Source organism: Trachurus trachurus (genome assembly GCF_905171665.1).
Source record: "Trachurus trachurus genome assembly, chromosome: 18".
NCBI classification, from domain to species: domain Eukaryota; kingdom Metazoa; phylum Chordata; class Actinopteri; order Carangiformes; family Carangidae; genus Trachurus; species Trachurus trachurus.
Genome location: NC_139909.1, coordinates 2,571,260 through 2,587,367, shown reverse-complemented (window position 1 = coordinate 2,587,367; position 16,108 = coordinate 2,571,260). Strand labels below are relative to the sequence as shown.

General features: G+C 42.2%; 1 protein-coding gene across 1 annotated transcript; it reads left to right on the top strand.

Moving 5' to 3' along the window:
* Positions 1 to 370: 370 nt before the first annotated feature.
* LOC311001529 (cell adhesion molecule CEACAM20-like) lies at positions 371 to 5,720 on the top strand (the record flags this gene model as incomplete). Its single annotated transcript, XM_083992615.1, has 4 exons — positions 371 to 401; positions 3,629 to 3,898; positions 3,977 to 4,225; positions 5,644 to 5,720. The coding sequence occupies 4 exons, from the start codon at positions 371 to 373 to the stop codon at positions 5,718 to 5,720; spliced, it is 627 nt and encodes a 208-aa protein (XP_083848741.1).
* Between the last annotated feature and the right edge of the window lie 10,388 nt (positions 5,721 to 16,108).

The following is a 16,108-nucleotide window of genomic DNA, read 5'->3' as shown; positions in this document are numbered from 1 at the left end:
ACTCAATCTAATTATTTTACATCTATGTTTATGTTAATAGGACATTTCACTCTTTATACAGTGAGGACTGTAAACCATGTTAACCCTCCAGAGTCTGACTGCAGCTGTAGCTACATCCACTCTGTCTGTACAGGAACACATTCAGGGAACTACTGTAAAGTTCAGCATCACTGTCTCTGAGTCTACATGTGAGGCGTTCAGGGACATCTGTAAATAGCAGCATCACTGTCTCTGAGTCTACATGTGAGGCGTTCAGGGACATCTGTAAATAGCAGCGTCTCCAACACCTTCAAAAGCTAGAGAGAGGAAGGAAGTGTAGACAGACTACTGTGACCACGCAGAGTGAGGAGCTCATTTAACAGGAGGAACAATGGACGACACATCTCTGCTGAGGCTGCTCTGTAAGTACACACTGACACACTTATCAATATTAGTTAAACGTGTTGGGAAGATTTCTTTGGAAATACAGTTGGTGCAATTACAAGTTACACTGTTGAAAATGTAATAGTAGTGTAACTATTTCAATTACCTACTTTTCAAAAAATAATGTAACTTATTGCATTTGATTACTTTTCTTAATTTTTTTTTTTTTTAAGTATATTTTTTGGCGTTTTTGATAGCACAGTAGAGATAGACAGGAAAAGGGCAGGCAGAGAGAGGGGGAATGACTTGCAGGAAAGGTCTGCCCGACGCAGGATTCGAACCGGGGACGCCTGCGTTGAGGACTGTAGCCTCTACATGGGGCGACCAACCTCTTCATGCAGAGGCCATTTTTGGCAATTTCCGCCTGTTTTTGTATCACTGCAATTAAAGCTTAATAGCCACAGAAGTACTAATCCCACAACTATGGTTTATGGCTTAAATGAAAGACAACCTTTGTCCCTTTACATCTATATGTATAAAATATTGAATTGAGTCATTCCATAAAAAAATGGGCTTCTGGAATTGCTATTTTTTTTTGAAAAAAAAAAAAACGAGTTTGAAATTTTTGGTGAAAAGGTGATATATCAAAATCCTAATTATAAAACAGGTTGAATTTTACATATATGGTTCACACACTCCCTGTCCACATGTGTACCAAATTTTAGGTTGATATGTAAAACTACTGAGGCACTATAGAGTTTTTCCAAACAGTGTCCCTTGGCGATGTACAGTGTGCAAAACCCGTCCAAAATTGTCCAATTTGGCTAAAATGCACACTGCAAGATTTTAGTGAGATTTTTTTTTTTCCAACAGATAACCTATTGGGGCCAATCACACACTTGATGGGTTTTAGGAACACCAGTTACATAAGTAAAATGCCATTTGAAAATTTTATTTCTGGGGATGAATATTTAGTGTCCAAAACCCATCCAAACATGAATTTACCTATTTTCGCCTGTATTATATTGTTATTTTCCTTTAAAACTCCAGAAGTAAACATCCCACAACCATCAGTGATGGCTTAAATTAACAAGGACATTTGAAATAGTTCATTTTGTCTTTTATTATTATTTTTAATTAAACTTGGGGCAGTAAAAACACACTTTTTGTGTCGACTTGTATTGCTTACATGTTGACACTAGGGGGAGAGGGAACCACATGAACCAGCTGGGTGCAGGCTTAAGCTTTGCCCAATCAGGGATCATTATATATCAGGTCACACCTTAGAGTCTCTGCTATTGGACCAAAAAGTTTTCACCCCCGTGACTTTGATTGACAGGCGACGAGAGATGCGCAAAGCGGGTTCGCAGTCTGCCGGAGAATGCGAGTAGTATTAGAACTGCGGAGTTACGTAAAACGCCGTGGAATATCTGGTCACGATGGATAAAATCAATCAATGGATTATTTTCGAGCACATGTTCAGCTTTTTAAAAAGGGTAAGCTTGTAATTTTATTCAGTGTTTTAGTGGGTCTATTATTGATTATTGTCCGTCTTTTTCGGCACTCGAAAATGACTTCCGGGTTTGTTTTTGTTGAGTGAGCAGGCTTGTTTAAACCTTTGATGGGGTAAAAACTGCATTTTTGTGCTTTGCTTTTGTTTATATGACAGTTTATGATTTTTTGGTGGTGAAAGAAGAGGTGTACAGATGGTACATATATGTTAAAATCACCTTCGTTGTTGACGTGACGTCACTTGCGGGCTGCCGTAGTCTGATATTGTTTGAGACATTTTCAGTGACTGTGAAAAAACCGTAGCACCTAGAAACTTCATTTTTTTTTCTACCTGTTGCTGAAAGTGTCCTTAAAAGGTCTGTGGTGGAGTTTTAATTACAGCGTGTATACTTTTCGTTATATTAAGGACGCCGTTCGTGTGTTATTGATTTGGGACGCCGGCGTCCCAACCACTAGGGGGCCTGCGTGAACAGGTTGCACCACACACCGCCCATACTTTTCTTAATTTTAAATTAATGCTCTCTAGTACTCAACTGTGAAGCATTTCCACATATCAAGACCTGATAGTGTGTTCTGTTCACCCTTCAGCAGTAACTACCTAAGACAACATGAAGACGGTTTAAAAAAAGAACTTCAGTTCCTCTTTTTACCGTGAGAACAGCTGGAAACACTGAACATCTTTGATCATCTTAACATCAGTTTAGAAAAACACTTCTGCACTGCTCTGTAATGTTCGGACCTTTGTCTGCAGTCTGAGCAATGTGTTTTTAGAACTGAAGAAGCGGCACATTCACCACGCTATGAGATAATAACAGACCGTTACCAGACAGAGTTGTTTTGCAGGGACTGCTGCTGAAAAACTGCCCCTGAAGGCAACGTGCATCAGCGGTTTTGCATGAATTTCCCTCTAAAACAACTCTGTCTGGTAACGTTGTGTTATTATCTCATAGCGTGGTGAATGTGCAGGTCACAACTTGTCCACCAGAGCGTTGTGGAGTTGTTGGATTGTGTATTTGATGAGTTTGATGAGGGAAACCAAGAAATCCCATTAGCCTCCGTAGCGTAGCTCTGAGCAGCTCACGGCTCTGCTCCACCGTTCTAAAAACAGCTTACACCGATAATTAAAGGTAACGAACCTACTGCTATGACTATAGGGATTATGGCAATGGGCCAATTTGACTAAATGTTGAACTATAACTTTGGATGATGCCAGTTTCAAGATAATGGTGATCAGTGTTCGATATCCGTCAGAGGAACAGGAACTGGTGTTTATTCATGTTTGTATTAAAGTGTTGTGGAGGTCGACCTGTTAAAGCTGATGTCATGTCTCTGCAGGTCTGATGTCTCTGCTCTGCTGCACAACACACACAGGTCAGTGAACGCCTCTTTTCTCAGTCTGAATGTGATCAACAACAGGATGAACTCAGGTTGTAGCAGTGACTGAACTGTTGAATGGTTCAGTGAGCAGGTCAATAATCATGGATGAAACAGTTAACTAACACAGACTTCTTAATGGACTCATACTCACTCTCTGATTGGCTCTTTGAACTGAGTAAAGATCATAAACATGTGATGAACTCTGCACTTACGAGTTTTAACATCATTAATGTTTGTTCTGTGATTCACTCCAGACAAATTATTTGACTAAAACACTTGATATTCACTCACTGACAGCAACATCAGGATATATGTGATGTAAACCTGATGTTTTAATGTGTGACTTTATGTTTTAATACAAATAATGTGTTCTCAGCTCGTCTGACTGTGAGTCCCAACAGTTCTCAGATGTTTGATGGAGACTCAGTGTCTCTGAGCTGTGAGGAGGACGACAGCTCTGCTGGATGGAAGGTGATGAGGAACACAACCAGAGACACCAGAGATCAGTGTGGAGTCGACTGGGGAAGATCAACTGGTTCCTCCTGCAGCATCAGCTTCCTCCTCACAGGAGACAGTGGAGTTTACTGGTGTGAGCTGAGAGAGGGAGCAACAAGCAGCAGCAGCAGCATCAACATCACTGTGACTGGTAAGATCAGACTGTGAGTCAGTGTTGATGAAGCTGTGTGGAAATGGATCAACTGCTGTACTTTGTCTCTGTGTTGAGGTGGACCAGTGATCCTGCAGAGTCCTGTCCTCCCTGTGATGGAGGGACATGATGTCACTCTGAGCTGTCAATCAAAGGAGACCCCTCCCTCCAACCCCCCAGCTGCTTTCTATAAAGATGGCTCCCTCATCAGGACTGAGCCTACACGTCACATGACCATCCACCATGTTACCAAGTCTGATGAAGGCCTCTACAGCTGTAACATCACAGGCCATGGAGGGTCTCCACCCAGCTGGATCACTGTCATAGGTGACGATTGATTCAGAGAGTTGGGAAAAAGCAAAAACAACTCCATGTTTGACCCTTTTAACCATTTAATTGTGTTTAATTTCAGAGAGTCCCACCACCACACCTGGACCTACAACATCCCCTCCTCCTCCTCCTCCTCCTCCTCCTCCTCCTCCTCCTCCTCCACCTCTCTCTGTGCTGTTGCCTGTTGTATTAGTCTGTGGTCTGGTTCTACTGTTTCTACTGATTCTACTGGTCAGACACTGTGTCCAGAGGAAACCTAAAGGTGAGACACAGATTTATTTTCAGTTTCTTTATTGTAACAGTTACATGAAATAATAATACATATCTCTGTAACATGTTCTTTATAATGCATATTTTACTGTTTCATTATTTGACGACCTGCTAATTATCAGTTTCATGTTGTGAATTATGTTGTGGAAGAAGTTGGAGCAAAAGACATCACAGATGACATCATGCACAGTGGTGTGAACATATTACGTAACCAACGGCAGCCAATTAGACGGCGTAGAGGTAATGTTTTTTTTATTTGTTTGTTTATTTGTTTGTTGTTTGGATGGAGTTGTTTGTAGTTGTTGTTCAGTGACTGGACACTGAGACAGTGACGGTCCTCACAAGTGTAGATAAACAAACTACAGTGTGTGTGTTTATGAGGACGTTGGTGGACAGTGAGCGATATGGGGACCACGGTGCAATCGGGGACATTTTTACACAATAACATAATCTGAATAAAATCAATCAAACTAAATATATAATACACATAAAAGGACCTCAATTCCCAGAGTTCATCACTGCTTAGCTCAGATAGAGGACAGATCAGCCTGTCTCTGTGGGGGTGGGGCTGTGATCTGCCTGGTGTTGTCTGTTGGTTGGAGACAGAGCTGCTGCTGGTCTCTGATCTGTCTCTGTGGTGAAACAGCTCTGTGGTCCAGCTTCCTGTTTTTTATTAACATACGTGATCTGCATGTGAAACTGCACACGCTCCACTCTGAGTCTATTATTGGAGAATAAAAAAAACAAAGACAATCTAGGTCATAACGTACAACATGCACACACAAGCAGTTACACATATAGGAAATGTTTAATGTGATCAACTCTTTATCTGACACCAAACATTTTTGTGCTTTGAAAAATTCGTAGTTACATTATAATTCAGCCTCAAACACAAACCAGTTCTACCATTGTCTGTTTGTCCAGTGGTTTTTAAAGCAGTAGTATCAAATACAGCAGGTACTGGTAATATTTACCCATAGTAAAAGAGGACACATCTCATTGTTCATATGTTTGGCATAGTTCAAACATTGTATTTAGACCCTGGTGTAGGACTCTGCACAGACCAACATCCTGGTCTCACTGCCATGTATTTGGACAGGGACAGGACAGGTAGAACTCATATTGACTGAACTGTTTGTGTTCAGAGTGTCCACTGGATTCAGAGGTCGTCTACACTTTGATGGGGAAGACCTTCACTCCTTCACACCTGTCCCACCACTGACGTCCTGCTGCTGCAGCCCCTCCCCCACAGTTCAACTTGTTATCATAGTTTATTCTTAGTGGAACATATGAAAATAACAATGTAGATAAGTTGGTCAAAGTCCTTCAGGACAGTGTCCAACGAGTCTCTTGTGTTGTCAGACCTTCATTTCTACAAGTGATGATGTTCAACATTTGTTAACTGATTGATTGTCTTTCCTTTTTCTGTATTTTCTTTGAGGTCTGTTTTTTCATTAGCATCAATAAACTCTGGTATCTTCACTTGTTTTCTCTCGTGTGGTTCTTTGAGTTTCACAGAATTCATCTGATGGAAACTGTGACTGGTTCCGTGTTGGTTGTGGTGAACCGCTCCACACCTCCTCAGAGCAGAAACTACAGAGCTACCAAAACCACCAGCACAGACTAGAAACAGCCTGAACAAACTCTCACAGTCTAAGTCAGTCAGTACGTTTACATGACACTTGAAAAAAACGAATTATTGCCTTAATCCGACTATAACTGGACAACTGAATTGACCCTTCGCGTAAGCCCCGCCCCCTTGGTTACTGTTGCTACGCCGGGGAAGCTTTCACTCCCAGCCATGCTCCTGGCAGTATTTGGTATCGATTTCAAAGGAAATATCAGCAAATTTCTGGATAAACTGTTCTGAGATAATAGAGAGAAGAAGTCACAAAGATCATTCAGAGTTTTCAGTGACGTGTGACTCGCGCAGGAGGATAAAACATCTGTTCAACGACACGACTGGACAATGTACAGAGCAGCAGTAAGGGCCGGTCATTTTACCGTCTATCAACCCACCAAGACTTAGGTCATCTCACTGGTCATGAAACGTTGTCAAACTGCAAGTTTTTGGGCGATTGTGAACCACATACAGCTTTCGCTGCTGTTTTTTTTCTCCCACCGCTGTATCAGTCAGTGAAAGCAGTCCCTGCCTGGAGGATCCCTCGCCTAAAAGCCCAGGTAAAAGCCCTAAAAGCCCTAACAGCCCAGGTAAAAGCCCAGGTAAAAGCCCTAAAAGTACAGCTGTCATATCGGAGGTGAACATATGGTTATCCCCATATTTACACTTGCTCAAGTCAAAAAAAAAGTCCGCTCGTATCTGAACATCTCTATATTGCTGCTGCCGCCGCCGCCGTAGTAGCAGCAGCAGCAACAACATCCTTCTCAACAAACAAATGTTTTTCGTCCTAGTCTCAAAATGTGTCCACAAAAGCAAAAGTAATGACTCCAGGCAAGCTTGCCAGGCCTATAGTTACGATTGGACAATAGCCGTTTGTGGGAGGGGTTGGCGAAGGGTCAATTAAAGTCCAGTTTACAGTAAACCAGTTTGGATCTGAGGTGTTACCTGCAGCAGCAGCCAGCAGGGGGCAGCACCATACTTCACCTGAACATGAACTGTGACTCTGTAGAGCTGCTCTCAGATCAGTTTATGGAAGAACTGAACATCAGGCTGAAGATCAATCAATCAATAAATCAATCAATCAATCAATCAATAGATACACAAATATATGGGGAAATAAAGGATTTGAATAGACTTTTCTGTGTTTTTACATTCATTTATTCTTTATGTTCCAGCATCCATAGAAACAGGAAGTGACATCAGAGAGGGTTCAGATGAGGTCAACATGTGATTTTACAGAAGAATCATTGAGACTTGACCAGATGTCAAAGATCAACATGAACTCATTGATTATCAGCAATCGATTGCCATTGATCCAGTCAGACTCTAGTCAGACAGTCATTTGACTGTCAAAAAAACAAACAAAAAAACAACAACTTTTTGTCAGTTAAAATGTTAAAACACATTAAAATGCATTTAAACAATAAAACAACTTGAAAAGAATCCCCTTGAACATCTCACAACATTTTAATCAAATTATCCCAGAGAGCTGAGAGCCGTTTCTGATAAACACAAGGCTCCACCCATGAAGCACCATTTTTTCAGCCTGGAGACACTCACTTGATGTGACTATGGCCAAATCAGGATGTGAGTGTTTAAACATACAAAGCTTTATCTGATTGGAATAATCTCCCTTTTTAAAGTCCATCCCATTTTTTTTCTTTAGATTAAATGTATTTTCCCACTTAAAGCAGAAGTAAGCTGAATGTTTGTGTTAATATAAGTCTTAAATAGTTATATCTTCCGACAGCAATCACTTAGAGTGTTTGGTCTGAAACACGGGTCAGTCAGTCACTCTGCTCTGCTGTAAGCCGAGGAGAAAACTTTCCTTGTATCCTACAACCTTTATCCAATGAGGAGAGAGAACGGCATAGAGGGGCGGTCCTCTCTGTGTGTGCAGCCAAGGGATGCACGTGAATGTGGTGACGTAGGGACGAGGGCGGGGACTGCTAACTCCATCTGCTGACAAGAAGTTAGCCACAACGAACAAACTCGGTCTCATGTACCAACTGAAAACAGAAACGTCATCTCCCAGCTTGACCATCCACCATCCACCACTATGGAGTTTTTCCTCAGTGGATGTGAGGGTCTAAGGACAGAGGATGTTGTTACGATGCCATGTGAAGCCCTTTGAGACAAACTGTTTGTAAAAACGGGCTATACAAATAAAATTGCCTTGCCTTGCCAAATTTCCATGCTCCTGCTGCTCTGTGGGTTATCTACGACTTTGATAGAAGATAAGAGCAACAACAACAGCAACAACAACAAACAGAGCAGTCAGACCAACTCCCAGTCCAATGTGCAGATTCTTGTCTCCTCTCTTCTTGACTCCTCCCTCCTTGTCTCCTCGCTCATCTGTATCTCCTGAAGAGAGAGCAGAGTGAGATATCAGTTGTCAAGTCTGTCATCACCAACATCTGGACAGAACACAAACGTCTTTTTCTTTTTTATTATTATTATTATTATTATTCAGTGATGCCAATACAAGACAAGTGGAGAACAACAAACACATACAAAGACAAAACAAAACGAGTGCGTGGAAGTCGATGTTTTGGAACTGGAGCAACTAGTGCTCAAGACTACGGAGCCGCTAAAGGGACATGGAAGGATTTTATTTTTTTTTGCGAGATCTCGCAATACTTTTGCGAGATCTCGCAAAACACATTGCGAGATCTCGCAAAAAAAGTGCGCTGTCCGCTGTCTCAGTGCTGAAATGTGACAGCGTGTCACTGCCCGTGAGAGAGAGAGAGTGTGTAGAGAGTTTTGCCACCAGCTTTCCTGTGTCATTTTGTGGAGCAGTAAGGCTATATCTCTGCTGCTCTGTAAAACCCTGCGCACGCACACTTGCATACTTCCCTTTATAAATCACAGAGTTCCTACAAGTGTGCGCGGTTGAACGCGTGTCAATGAGCCTGACGTGCTCTTGTTCTGTCTGTGTTGTGAATTAGCTGCAGGTGTGAAAGTGACAACGTGACGTGTTGCTGCAGCTGTTAACGGGTCAGCGGCACGGAGCGCACGCTGGTGGCAAAACTTTCTACACACTCTCTCTCTCTCACGGGCAGTGACACGCTGTCACATTTCAGCACTGAGACAGCGGACAGCGCACTTTTTTTGCGAGATCTCGCAAAAAAAAAAAAAATCCTTCCATGTCCCTTTAGGGGCTCCGTACAAGACAGAGCATAAGCAAAGGGAGATAGATAAATGTGAGATGGGGAAGAAAAGAAAGTTAAAGTGCTGCTCTATGATGAGGGAAAGAGAAAAGAGAGAAGAAGAAGAGAACGAGTAGAGATAACAGGGGAGAAGAGGAAAAAGAGAGCATTAAAAAAAAAAAAAAACATCTTTGCCCTGCAAAGTCACAGGGGCTCTCCCTCTTCAGCCGCTTCCAAACCAAGGAGGCCGACCTACATAGAACCACTCCCAGACCCATTCGGAGGGGGTCTGTTCAAGAGGCTAATTGTTCAATTTTTGTGTTAATTACCGCCGTTAATTTTTTTATTAATTCATTTTCAATGATTGTTTACTTTCCCCTCTATATCCATCCATTTTCTCTATCACCTTTATTTAATCCTTTTAAGTTTTGGGGGCAGCTGTTGGAGACAGTGGGTTAGAGGCGGTTGGGGGGTAAAGCGGCATGGGCAAGGGAGGGCCACACAGAAAAGCAGATACAGATAAGGCAGAGTGGACAGACTAGCGAGAGCAGGAGTTAGATGGCACTGGTAATGCACTGGTCAACATTATCAACATCTGGACAAAACACAAACATCTGATCTGTGATGGTTCATCAACAACACTCACCTGAGTCTGTGACCGTCAGGTTGAAGCTTCTGATGAACTTAGGTTCACTTCCTGTGGCTCCAACGTAACACTCGTATCTCCCTACATCATTGGTGTTGACGTTCTTCAGAACCACAGAAACGTCTCCGTCCTTCATCTCTGGATCTTTCAGCTCCACTCGACCACGATAAGAAGGATGCAGGAACTTGTCATATGGGCGGTTTTCTCTGTAGAAGAAGACGTGAAACTTTGACTCCAGGTCAGGTTTGATCCACTTCATCACTCTGATCTCAGCGTCTCTGGGACTTTGACACTGCAGAGTGACGTCTTCTCCAGGTTTCACCATCACTGTTTATAACAAAAGACGAAGACAAACAGCATTATTCACTTCTCACCCGACTCAGTTCACCAGACAAACTGTTTATGAACTAACAGATTTTGATGCTATTAAATGGATCAGTCAGGTCAAAGTTCAACTAAACACTCAACTAGATTTTGGTTGGATTTTTTCCAACTGTTTTTTGGGTCAGGCACAAACCACCAGGTCACCACTAAGAGTTTATGATGTCATGAATCATAATTTGACTGGCAGGCAATAAGAAAGATGAGCATGGCAAAATAGGTTTCAATATATAGTATAACATATACATAAATTCAATATTATTTTGTCTCATCTCCCCCCTTAAATTGCTGAGGACCCTAACACCCCCTGGCGCCCCCACTTTGAAAACTTGAAAACCACTGAGTAATTATTTTTTTTTATAAACTTTTCTGTTTTCATGGACTGAAAACAGAGACATGTGTCACATGTATGAAAGAAAGACTTTTATTCTGTTCATCTCTAGACAATGTTGAACATTTATTTCCTATTTATTACAGCAGTAAGAACTTTCAATTTTGGTTGAGTGGCCCAAAGCGGTAGTGTTTTGCCTGAAGGAAGACTCCATTTCCCATGATTATTAGCGCCGTAAACATCCTGATCTCCCGGTGCATGGAATTAACAGAAGACGTCCAAACTAAGTTTCTGTTACCAGCGGATCATTTCACAGTAAACACACATACATACACAATCCGATGGAAAGGTGCCGCATTGCCAGGTCCTGGGCTGGTTCTGGTACCAGACCAGGTCCAGCTGGTCTTGGTCTCCTGACCAGACCAAATTTGCACTGTCCTTGCACTTTCCTCCTCAATTGTATGTATGCTTGTGTATGTGATTTTGGTGTGGTGGTCAGCTGTAGAAACAGAATTGCCCTATGGGATAAATAAAGTAATCTCAACTCAACTCAACTCAACTCAACTCAACTCAACTCAACTAACGCTCTCAAACTCTGTCGGTTTGATACGGAGCGGAAAACAGGAAGAGATCCGCCATGTTGAGACAGCGACTCAACAGAGATAACTCCTCACTCCACGGTAAAACTACTGTAACTAGACTAGGTAAAGACATAACTACAGTAACTACAGAGACAGAGAGTTCAGTCCTTACCATCAGAGGACAGATATGGAGGGAGACACAGCAGGAGACACAGGGAGACCGACAACACTGAGGAGGGACACATCTTCATCGAGCTGTGGCGGAAGCGCATAACGTCTGTGCAAGGCTCCACCTCACAGCATCAACATGTTCCACAAATCAGACGACCTTCACAGTGAAAAGCTAGAAAGCAGAGCAAGAAAGAACAAGTTGTATGAATTTATCTTTGGAGCTTATTACTAAAATAAAGTCATTCTGATCTCTGAAGAGGTGGAGGCTGAGTTCACTCCAACATCATTCAGAGAGGCAGCGAAAAAAGCAAAAGTTTGAATAAAGCAGAAAAACATACCTCCATTTTGATGCTGCTGGTTCGGGGCGGTGCATGGCGCAGTGGTTAAGGCGGCTGCCCGATGTAGAGGCTACAGTCCTCAACGCAGGCGTCCCCGGTTCGAATCCCGCATCGGGCAGACCTTTCCTGCATGTCATTCCCCCTCTCTCTGCCTCCCCCTTTTCTGTCTATCTCACTGTGCTATCACATAAAGGCAAAAACGCCAAAAAAAAAAAAAAAACTTTTGATGCTGCTGGTTCAACGGAAAGCACCGAGGTTCTGAGACTCCAGAACCAGAACAGGTGCATGACGTCTGTCCGACTATCCATTTCTCCGACCATACATTTCTTTATTTTTGCGTCCATTAGTCCGACCTCCCACTTCTCTGACTTAAGTAGCCCTAACCCTTAACCTTACCCTAAACCTAACCTTAACACTGTAGAATGGGTAGTCGGAGAAATGAGCCGTCGGACTTTTGGGCAGTTGGACTGATGTATGCTCCCCTAGCAGCAGAGGAAGGATTCATCTGATAATAACGATCTCAATTACGTAGAAACTAGTATCTAGCATTCTTACTGTACTGGTGTGCAGCTGCACAACAGCAAGGAGGAAAGTGCTGCGTGTCTCCTCAGCCCAGACGATTACCGGGTGTAACCTTCCTTCCTTCAGAGGAACTGTTGTACAGGCAAGGCAAGGCAATTTTATTTGTATAGCCCGTTTTCACAAACAGTTTGTCTCAAAGGGCTTCACATGGCATCATAACAACATCCTCTGTCCTTAGACCCTCACATCCACTGAGGAAAAACTCCATAGAAAATCATTTAAACTCTTTCATGAAGGGCATACATTTAAATAAATAAGTTAATTGCATAATAAATAACAGTTTATAAAAGAGTCTACGTTCATGGTTAATAAATGTAATTTGAAAATTAAAGGAGAATTCTGGTCAATTTTGACCCCCTAAATCGTTGTCCTGATGGTCACCCAGTGTTGGGGGGAGCAAAAAACGCGACTACAATTGATGCAGGTAAACACTCAGAAAACAATCAGATATCTCTGGTACATGACTGGAATCCTTAGAGACACCACTGAACTCATATAGTGTAGACTGTAGAGTATAAACAGTATAAACTTTGTGTTTTTGCATGTAGCTACTCACCTCAGATAGCCCAACTCTGAAACATCCTGGAAAGACATTACTATCCGCAAAAATAAACGGTCAGAGATATTATGGACATTACGACTGCAATGCTCCACCGTTTATTTTTGTAAAGAAAACATCAAGTTTATACTGTTTGTACACTATATGAGCCAGTCAGCTGATGTGAGGTGTTACCTGCAGCAGCAGCCAGCAGGGGGCAGCACTACACTTCACCTGAACATGGACTGTGACTCTGTAGAGCTGCTCTCAGATCAGTTTATGGAAGAACTGAGCATCAGGCTGAGAATCAATAAATACTTAAATCAAAAAAATACACAAATATATGAAAACATGAAGTTGCAGTAGTTTACATTCATTTATTTCTTCGTGTTGCAGCTTTAATTCATTGAGACGGTGTGATTCACAGAAACAGGAAGTGACATCAGAGTAACATACTTCCATTTTGGTTCCACAAAACTGGTGTGATGCTGCTGGTGTCTGTCTGAAAGCTGCCACACAGTTTATATTCACACATAACAATGAGCTGCACTCATGTCTTCATTGTCAACATCAATATTAACAAAAAAAAACAACAGTAAACACAGTAGTGATAATACTGACAACAAAAATAATAATATTAATAACAGTAACAACATCTATAACTAAGAATAATAATAATTTTTTGCTATTTCAAGTTTAGCCCGGGTGTTCTGGAGGCGGAGCTTTGCTGAGGTCGGTCCAGATTCACAGAGACGATGTAAACTCAACAACAATCACATGATTCAAGGCTTCACATAGAAATACAGTACGCTGTGAGTCGGCCTGATGGTGGCGCTGTAGCTACAGGTTAGAAAAGGCACCAGAGCAACAACAAACCTCTGATCACAGAGAGCACCATGATGGACCTGAAGAGTTTGAACGTGTGAACCAATCAACACCAGAGAGGGCTGTAGCTACGGAGTGAGTTGAGTTTAGTGTGTTAGCGAGGTATGTTGAGTCTAAAGAGTAAACATGATGACTGTAACCAGTCACAACAAACTCGGCCTCATGCACCGTTATGAGGTGGTCCCTGAAGGCATCACTGTGTCTCTGTCCAGCTGAGACTGAGCTTCAAGAAGATCATGTGGAGCTGAGGAGCATCAGAAACATCTCAGGACGTCTCAGGATCAGTCCTCAGTGAAACCTGCTCCTGTCTGGATGGAGTCTGGTTCAGGTCAACAGGGTCACAGCTGATCCTGGGTCTGTGGTCCCGGTTCCTCCAGACCCTCTGATCCTGGGACTGATTCAGGATCAGTAGGGGGACCAGGGTGGATCAGTTTTAGTATAGCTTGTGTATAAGCAGCTCGATGTGAACGCTGCTCTGTGGGTCCCCTACGATGTTTATAGAAGATAAGAGCAGCAACAACCAACAGAGCAGGCAGACCAACTCCCAGTCCAATGCGTAGATTCTTGTCTCCTCTCTCCTTGACCCTTCCCTCCTTGTCTCCTCTCTCCTCTGTGTCTCCTGCAGAGAGAGGCAGAGTGAGGTATCAGCTGTCACATAGGGGTCAGACATTATCTACTGCACTTTGATCACATGACTGAGTCTCCAGGTTTCACCGTCACTGTTTCTAACAAAAGACAAAGACAAACAGGAAGTTGAGGTCTCTACTTCTCAGCAGACTGTTCACCACAGAGCCTTTATGAACTAACAGATGATGACATCAAATGAATCAGTGAGGTCAAAGTTAAACTTTGGGGTGGGGGATGACACGCAGCAAAGGCCCACAGGGGAATTTGAACCAACACAGGGAGTTAAACGACACCCCAGATTTAGTTTTTTGTTCTTTCCGTTTTCTTTTTACTTTGTTTTCTTTTGTTCATTACTCGTCAGGTCTGTCTCCACCTGCGACAACCAGGAAGAGAACAGTAACTGCACCATCACACGAGGCGGCGTCGTGTCCCACTGCACCTGAACACACCGTCACACCAGGACCCTACAGTGAGTGGTCTTGGTCTCCTGACCTAACCGTCAGAAACTCTGTTGGTTTGATACAGAGCCAGATAACAGGAAGTGATCCGCCATGTTGAGACAGCTGCGGCTGACGACGGCGCCTCACTCCACGGTAACTAAAACTACTGTAACTACTCTAAGTAACCATAGTTACTTACTAAAGCATAATTACAGTAACTATGATAACTACAGAGACAGAGTTAAGGTCCTTACCTTCAGGGGGGGACAGACACATCGGGACACACAGGAGGAGACAAAGGGAGGCCATCAACACTGAGGAGGAACACATCTTCATCTTTTTCTTTTTCTTCTTCTTCTTCTATTACTACTACTGTACTTCTGCTCTTTCTTGTTTGAAAGAGTAGACCAATGAAGAAGAAAGACAGACAGTCAGACTGTGACCTGCATCGACCTCTTGGTGTGTCAGAATGATGCTGTGCAGAGTAGTAGTTGTTTAACACCACCCACCTGTGGGTAAGTCATGTGACTTGCAGTAATACATCAGGAAATAGCTTCTTTAACTTCTGAAACTGAAACTAAAAACAAAGCGATCCATTATTAAAGTTTACATTCATCTGTCATGTAAATATCCTTCATTAAACATCAACTAACCAAAGAACATAAACAACAGCTGCTGTTCAGACGGAGTTATATTGTTTTAATAAATCCATCTGTGTCTTATGATAAAAGACAACCAACCATGTAACACATAACTCTTCTCTGGTGTTCGGGTCACCAGTGACCTGTTTTCAGGTTTTAAATGCATACAAGTACCACATAAATTTGTTTATAGCATCAAGGCTTTTTGACAGGAACCTCAATTTAAACAAAATAAAACAAAAACAATCACAAAATTCTAAAATGCTCTGGTTAAAATTATGACATTTGTGGTGTTCGGGTCAATTTTGACCCGGTTATAATGATAAGAACAATAATGAGAGTTCAAACTGAAATCATAAGCAAAACCAACTTTTTCATGGATAAGGAAGTCTAACAATGCAACCAAGAGATGAGAAATAAATGGGATGACAAATAATTGTTTTAGTGTGTTTTACAGCTGATTTAAAACACGGGTCAAAACTGACCCTAACACCATAGATGGCAGTAGAAAGCTAACACAAGATGAAGGTTAAAATGAGTTAGATTAAACAAACCCTGAAAGTTTTATCATTATTACTATGATAATTCTTATTGTGAAATGAATGAAACTAATGAATCACAACTCAAACACTAATCTCCACATGTGAACCAGTCAGAGTCACTCAGACTTCATCTTGAA